This window comes from Babylonia areolata, chromosome 2, assembly GCF_041734735.1.
Source record: "Babylonia areolata isolate BAREFJ2019XMU chromosome 2, ASM4173473v1, whole genome shotgun sequence".
Lineage (NCBI taxonomy): Eukaryota > Metazoa > Mollusca > Gastropoda > Neogastropoda > Buccinidae > Babylonia > Babylonia areolata.
The window spans coordinates 61,646,316-61,653,815 of record NC_134877.1 but is presented as its reverse complement, the minus strand read 5'-3'; the positions used below and the strand labels follow the sequence as shown (position 1 = coordinate 61,653,815).

Sequence of the window (7,500 nt, the reverse complement as noted above, 5' to 3'; positions counted from 1 at the left end):
GTGTTTGTGTGTGTTTGTGTGTGTGTGTGTGTCTGTCTGTCTGTCTGCGCGCGCGTGTGTGTATGTGTCTACGCGCTCGCGTGTGTGTGTGTTGGGCATATTTTGTGCTATTTTGGTGTCCTTGTTTATATTTACAGTTTGTACTTAGTTCTAGTATCATCTTGGTGTTTTTAAATTTGAAAATCTATATGTTGTCTCATAACTTTCTGTCCTTGTCTTCCCCTGTCTTGTAATCTTGTATGTCTTCATGTGATGTTGTATCAGAGCTACTAATTATGCACTGTTTGTATGTATATGTATGTATATATATATATATATATATATATATATATAGTTTCTTGTGAGGCGTTTAGAGCTTATTATAAGGAGAGATCGTGCAATATAATTATATCCGTTCACAACTGAAGTAGGCAGTGCCATATAATTATATCAGTTCACAAGTAGGCAGTGCCATATAATTATATCAGTTCACAAGTAGGCAGTGCCATATAATTATATCAGTTCACAAGTAGGCAGCGCCATATAATCATATCAGTTCACAAGTAGGCATATCATATTAGTAATTCATTATTACGTGAGTGGTGATGAGACTGACAGTGACCCATGTAAATATGATGATGATGTGACAAAGTGATCAGTGTAATGCACCAGTCTCAGATTCAATATCAGAATTTCAGCTAATAATTCTGGCAGTGTGTGCATGTTCTGACCCAAGATTTTACCCCTTAAAAACAAAAACAAACAAACAAAAAAAACCCAGTCTTTGTCCAACATTTGGAGGGAAAAAAATCAGACAGGCATAATACAGTCTTTTTTTTGTCTTTTTTCTTTTTTTGTCCTTTTTTCTGTTTCTTTTTTTTATGAAAAAAAGAATTCATTGGTTCAGACGCTCTGTCGTTTTGTGACGTTTTCAGGGAAAGTTGTGAAGATTCACAGCTCTCTCTCTCTCTCTCTCTCTCTCTCTCTCTCTCTCTCTCTCTCTCTCTCACACACACACACACACACACACACACACACACACACACACACACAAGTAGGAAAACAACTTACCCTGTGAACCTTTTCTGAGATTCGTTTTATACAGCGTCTCTTGATTGAATCTGCTATCGAGGTGACAGCTGATAATCACAAGCCCGTTCCCTGAGTGTACGTTTCTGCAGCTTTTCACTGCACCTTATCACCACCAACAAAACAATCGACAAATGACATGATACAAATAGTAGTAATTATAATAAACTAAATAAGCAGTGAACGAGTACAAAGTTCAGTCTGTCTGTCTGTCTGTCTCTCTTAATCATTGGTTATATCAATGTAATAGCCACAGGCAAAGAAAATCAACTGCCGTGAGTTTCAAACACATATGCGCGCACGCACACACACACACACACACACACACACACACACACACACACACATACACACACACAATGGCACACACACACACACACACACACACACACACACACACACACACACGCACGCATGCACACGCACACACACACACACACACACACACACACACACACACACACACACACAGAAAAACATCACACTACTTACCGTCGGAAGTTAAGGGCGCTCTGTTGGTTGACGTTTCTATCGGCTGCGGTCCTGAAACACAAGTGACCAGTGCGTTTGTGGTTAAATGCCACTTTGACTGTGACCTTTCCACTCACTCTAAAAGTTCTAGACATGGTTACCACCCCAAGGGACTGGACACAGACCGACAGACAGACATGTATGAGATTCTCATAGACAGAAATGTATACATGAGAATCAGACAGGCAGGCAGGCAGACAACAAGCAGGTAGTAGGACAGAATGATGAGCAGTAGACAAACATGACATTCACAGAAAGACAGAAATGAGAGTATCAGTATCAGTAGCTCAAAGAGGCGTCACTGCGTTCGGACAAATCCATATACGTTGCACCACATCTGTTGAGCAGATGCCTCTTACCAGCAGCGTAACCCAACGCGCTTAGTCAGGCCTTGAGAAAAAAAAAAGGAAAGGAAAAAAAGAAAAGAAATAGAAACAAAGATGAAATAAACTAGAAACAAATAGAATAGAAATGAGAATTGTAGATAAACTGGCAGACTGGCAAGGAAGTAAGCAAGTACGCAGCAAGACAGGCAGATAGACTGAAAGACAGGCAGGCAGACGGGCAGCAAGACAGACAGAAAGACAGGCAGGCAGGCAGGCAGACAGACAGGCAGGCAGGCAGGCAGGCAGGCAGGCAGCAGGTAGGCAGGCAGAAAGACATACGGGCAGGCAAACAGACATACAGACAGGCAGAAATACAGACAGGCAGAAAGACAGACTGGCAGGCAGACGGGCGGGCAGACAAACAGACAGACAGGCAAGCAGGAGAATAACAGATAGACAGGGAGGCGGGCGGGCAGACAAACAGGGTCTTCGGCAGGCAGGCAATATTGGTCAGACAGGCAGACAATATTGGTCAGACAGGCAGGCAAGTGGGTTGACAGGCAGACATGTATGCAAGCAGGCAGTCAAGAAGGAAGACAGTTCTGACAAAAAAGTCCAACAATTTGTATTTTTACTTCTTTTTTTTTTTCTCTAAGGAATGTGAAAAGGGTGGCTTGCTTACGCCCTGTCCCCACAATTATGGGAAACAAAAATCTACAGCAACTGCATTAAACATTATCATCGTTCTGGGAAAAAAACAACAACAAAAACGGGGTGTGTGTGTGTGTGTGTGTGTGTGTGTGTGTGTGTGTGTGTGTGTGTGTGTGTGTGTGTGTGTGTGTTGTTTTTGTTGTTGTTGTCTTCAGTTTAACGTATTTCCATTTGAAGTGATATTAGACGAGAAAAAAAAAACCGCGGGGGTAGGGGTTGTGGGAGGGGGATGAGTAAAAGTGTGTGTATGTGTGGAGGGTGAATAGGGAGAGACAACGCTAGGGAAAATGGAAACGTTATAAACGCCAACATCAAACAACTATAACAACTATAACAAATGTCCTATAGGACTACGCAGCAAACCTTCTGCAATAACAAATAACATATTGGAATTGTTAATAACACATTCAAAAGAACTTTTGGTGAAGTCTGGCAAAAAACATTTTAGATTCTGACATTCAAATATTACATTGTTGCTAGAAATATGTTCTCCACATATGCATCTGACATCTTTGCTAACTTTAGTTATAAAAGCGTTCAGTTTTATCCTGTTTGATGATGTATGAATCTGACTTAATCTTATTGAATTACTGTATGTATTTGACTGATTGATAGTACCCGGTTGTTGAACATTAATTACACTATGGTTTACAGCTTTGCCGTTTTCCTGGTATAATTCTCTGACTTTGTTCCACGATGTGTGTGTGTGTGTGTGTGTGTGTGTCTGTGTGTGTGTTGTGTGTGTGTGTGTGTGTGTGTGTGTGTGTGTGTGTGTGCATTCGTGCCCACACAGATATTCGTATATTCGTTTCATTGACCGGTCACATCCCATAACCAGGAGGTCCGTGTGCAAAACTTCCTTTATTTTTCTTCTTTTTTTTTTCTTTTTTTTTCTCTCTTTTCTTTTTTTTTTTTAAGGAATGTGTCAAGTCGGCTTCTCTGCCCCGACCCCTCTCCCTCCTTCCCCCTTCTCCCCAGATGAGTAAGGCACCGTTTATGAAATTGCTGGCATTGCGCCACCTCCGTTCAACTTTCCAGCTCTTTCGCAGCACCGGAGTCCACACTCCCACCCTGTGCCCACCACTCCCTCTCCACGAGACTTTCCTTCTGCCTCAGTTCCCTCCCTTGCCGTGTATGCATGCACGCATGCATTCAATAAATCTGTATTCTAAACTTGTGGGAAAAGCTTTATGTCATGTACTAGTTTATACTGCGCAATACTTTTGTTTTTATCTTGGGATTTTTGTTTGTTTGTTTGTTTTTTGTTTTGTTCGGACGCTTTCTGCGATGTGACTGAATTCTGTGCTGGCCACCGAAATAGATCGGGAAATCCCGTAGTTGCTTACATTGATCTCGCCCCACCCACAGTAGATATATATATATATTTATGTGTGTGTGTGTGTGTGTGTGTGTGTGTGTGTGTGTGTGTGTGTGTGTGTGTGTTTATTTAGAGAGAGAGAGAGAGAGATTTAGACAGGAAATGTTCTTTCAGTTTAAGAAATGGCTTTGTTAGCACGATTGCATTCATGCACACTTGTATACACACTCATGTATACTATACATCGATGTACTTATACTAATAATTACTGTGTGATAATAAAGTTATTCTTATCTCATCTTAACGAATGTGTAATATGATACATGCAATGTCAGCCTTGGTGTATTTCAATATGTTTACAATAATAATTAACAAGAGCATTTTAATTAAGTGATTACATGCAATAGTTTTTTATAATAATGTCTTATGTGTTATTGATTCTTTTTGATTAGGTCATGCTGATGTTTTTGTGCTGAGTGATTGTGTACGTTTGTTTTGCCGTACCTTATGTAATTTCTCTTAATGAGATGATAAGGTCATACTTATCTTCTTATCTTATTTTATCTTACAAACATACACACATACATACATAATTATATGCACATATACATCCCGTGAATACACACATGCTAATTATTTAATTGATGACATAAAAAAAAAACAAATTTAAAAAAAGGTAAGGGTTAAAACTGTATTCCCATTTCTGCTTTCCTCAGTACAAATTGCCACACTCAAACACAACCCACTGAACCAAACTAAACATCAACATTATCAGCGCATACCACAGTGTCACTTACCTTGTTTCTCATTTAGTGCGAAAGTGTAGATTATGGGATTGTCTTTCCAGTTATCCAGTGACAGCGTATAGTTTCCATTGTCTGTTTGATTTACGTCGTTGAAGATCACAAGCAGCTCTGACTCTTGAAGCCGGACAAGCAATGTGATGCGTGGGAACGTGCAGGGGTCATCTTTAGTGGTGTTCAACCGGCAGTCCACCAGATCATCTGTACACACACACACACACACACACACACACACACACACACACACACACACACACACACACACACACACACACACACACCACACACACACACACACACACACACACACACACACACACACACACACACACACACGCGCAAAAAAAAATACAAAAAAAAAACCAGCAACACATACACACATACATGTATGTATGTATATACGTATGTGTTTGTGTGCGCGTGCGTGTGTGTGTGTGTGTGTGTGTGTGTGTGTGTGTGTGTGTGTGTGTGTGCGCACGCGCGTGCAAGTGTGTATGTGTACATGTACATGTGTGTGAGTGTGAGAGAGAGAAGCAGACAGACAGATTTTTTTTTTTTTTTTTTTTTTTTGAGAGAGAGAGAGAGAGAGACACAGAGAGAGAGAGAGAGAGAGAGAGAGAGAGAGAGAGAGAGAGAGAGAGAGAGCATATATGCTGATATAACAGACATTAATTTTTTTGTTGACCACACCACAGAATGCAGGATGGACTACACGTAGCATGTGAGCTGTCTCGTCACAGTGATACTGTTGGTAGTCATTGGGGTCAGGTGATAAAGTGTTGGGGCATCCACAGCCTTACTTGTGATGTGGAATTCTAAAGGGCTCATGTTGCTGTTACTTCGTTTCTTTTGGTTTTTTGGTAAAAACATTTTGGTTATTGTCTTTTCCCTGAAACAAATTTTTGGAGAATGAGTGAAATACATAGTGTTTTAGTGTGTAAGTGAGTGAGAGGGAGAGAGAGAGAGTGTGTGTGTGTATGTGTTTGTGTGTGTTTGTGTGTGTGTGTGTGTCTGTCTGTCTGTCTGCGCGCGCGTGTGTGTATGTATCTACGCGCTCGCGTGTGTGTGTGTTGGGCATATTTTGTGCTATTTTGGTGTCCTTGTTTATATTTACAGTTTGTACTTAGTTCTAGTATCATCTTGGTGTTTTTAAATTTGAAAATCTATATGTTGTCTCATAACTTTCTGTCCTTGTCTTCCCCTGTCTTGTAATCTTGTATGTCTTCATGTGATGTTGTATCAGAGCTACTAATTATGCACTGTTTGTATGTACATGTATGTATATATATATATATATATATATATATATATATATATATATATATATATATATATATATAGTTTCTTGTGAGGCGTTTAGAGCTTATTATAAGGAGAGATCGTGCAATATAATTATATCCGTTCACAACTGAAGTAGGCAGTGCCATATAATTATATCAGTTCACAAGTAGGCAGTGCCATATAATTATATCAGTTCACAAGTAGGCAGTGCCATATAATTATATCAGTTCACAAGTAGGCAGCGCCATATAATCATATCAGTTCACAAGTAGGCATATCATATTAGTAATTCATTATTACGTGAGTGGTGATGAGACTGACAGTGACCCATGTAAATATGATGATGATGTGACAAAGTGATCAGTGTAATGCACCAGTCTCAGATTCAATATCAGAATTTCAGCTAATAATTCTGGCAGTGTGTGCATGTTCTGACCCAAGATTTTACCCCTTAAAAACAAAAACAAACAAACAAAAAAAACCCAGTCTTTGTCCAACATTTGGAGGGAAAAAAATCAGACAGGCATAATACAGTCTTTTTTTTGTCTTTTTTCTTTTTTTGTCCTTTTTTCTGTTTCTTTTTTTTATGAAAAAAAGAATTCATTGGTTCAGACGCTCTGTCGTTTTGTGACGTTTTCAGGGAAAGTTGTGAAGATTCACAGCTCTCTCTCTCTCTCTCTCTCTCTCTCTCTCTCTCTCTCTCTCTCTCTCACACACACACACACACACACACACACACACACACACACACAAGTAGGAAAACAACTTACCCTGTGAACCTTTTCTGAGATTCGTTTTATACAGCGTCTCTTGATTGAATCTGCTATCGAGGTGACAGCTGATAATCACAAGCCCGTTCCCTGAGTGTACGTTTCTGCAGCTTTTCACTGCACCTTACCACCACCAACAAAACAATCGACAAATGACATGATACAAATAGTAGTAATTATAATAAACTAAATAAGCAACAGAAAGAAAGGTAAAATAACACGACAAAAGTGTTGTATGTGACAGAAAGATGAAAAGAAGGAAAGAAAGAAAGGGGAAAAAAAACGAAAGAAAAAACGAAAGATAAACAGATAGAAAGAGGAAATAATAATAACATGAAAAGGAGACAGGCAGACAGACATACAGAGAAAGAGACTTAGTGAAACTGAAAGAGAAAGAAAGAAACAAAGCGAGCGAGTGAGTTAGCGAGCGAGGGAGACAGAGACGTAGACAGTGACAGAGACAAAGAGACACAGAGAGACACAGAGAATGTGACAGAGAGACACAGAGAATGAACAGAGAATGAGACAGAGAGACACAGAGAGACACAGAGAATGAGACAGAGAAACAGAGAATGAGACAGAGAATGCGACAGAGGGACACAGAGAGACACAGAGAATGAGACAGAGAGACACAGAGAGACACAGAGAATGAGACAGAGAGACACAGAGAATGAGACAGAGAGACACAGAGA

At 39.9% G+C, this 7,500-nt stretch overlaps 1 protein-coding gene across 5 annotated transcripts in view; it reads right to left on the bottom strand.

Moving 5' to 3' along the window:
• LOC143275940 (uncharacterized) overlaps positions 1–7,500 on the bottom strand; it is a 66,070-nt gene that overhangs the window by 6,790 nt on the left and 51,780 nt on the right. For all 5 annotated transcript variants that reach the window (XM_076580320.1, XM_076580289.1, XM_076580310.1 and 2 more), the window contains exons 3-6: positions 6,809–6,931; positions 4,752–4,958; positions 1,561–1,611; positions 1,051–1,173 (exon numbers count right to left, since the gene is read on the bottom strand). In XM_076580320.1, coding sequence (XP_076436435.1) covers positions 1,051–1,173; positions 1,561–1,611; positions 4,752–4,958; positions 6,809–6,931 — 504 coding nt within the window. The remainder of the gene's footprint in view (positions 1–1,050; positions 1,174–1,560; positions 1,612–4,751; positions 4,959–6,808; positions 6,932–7,500) is intronic.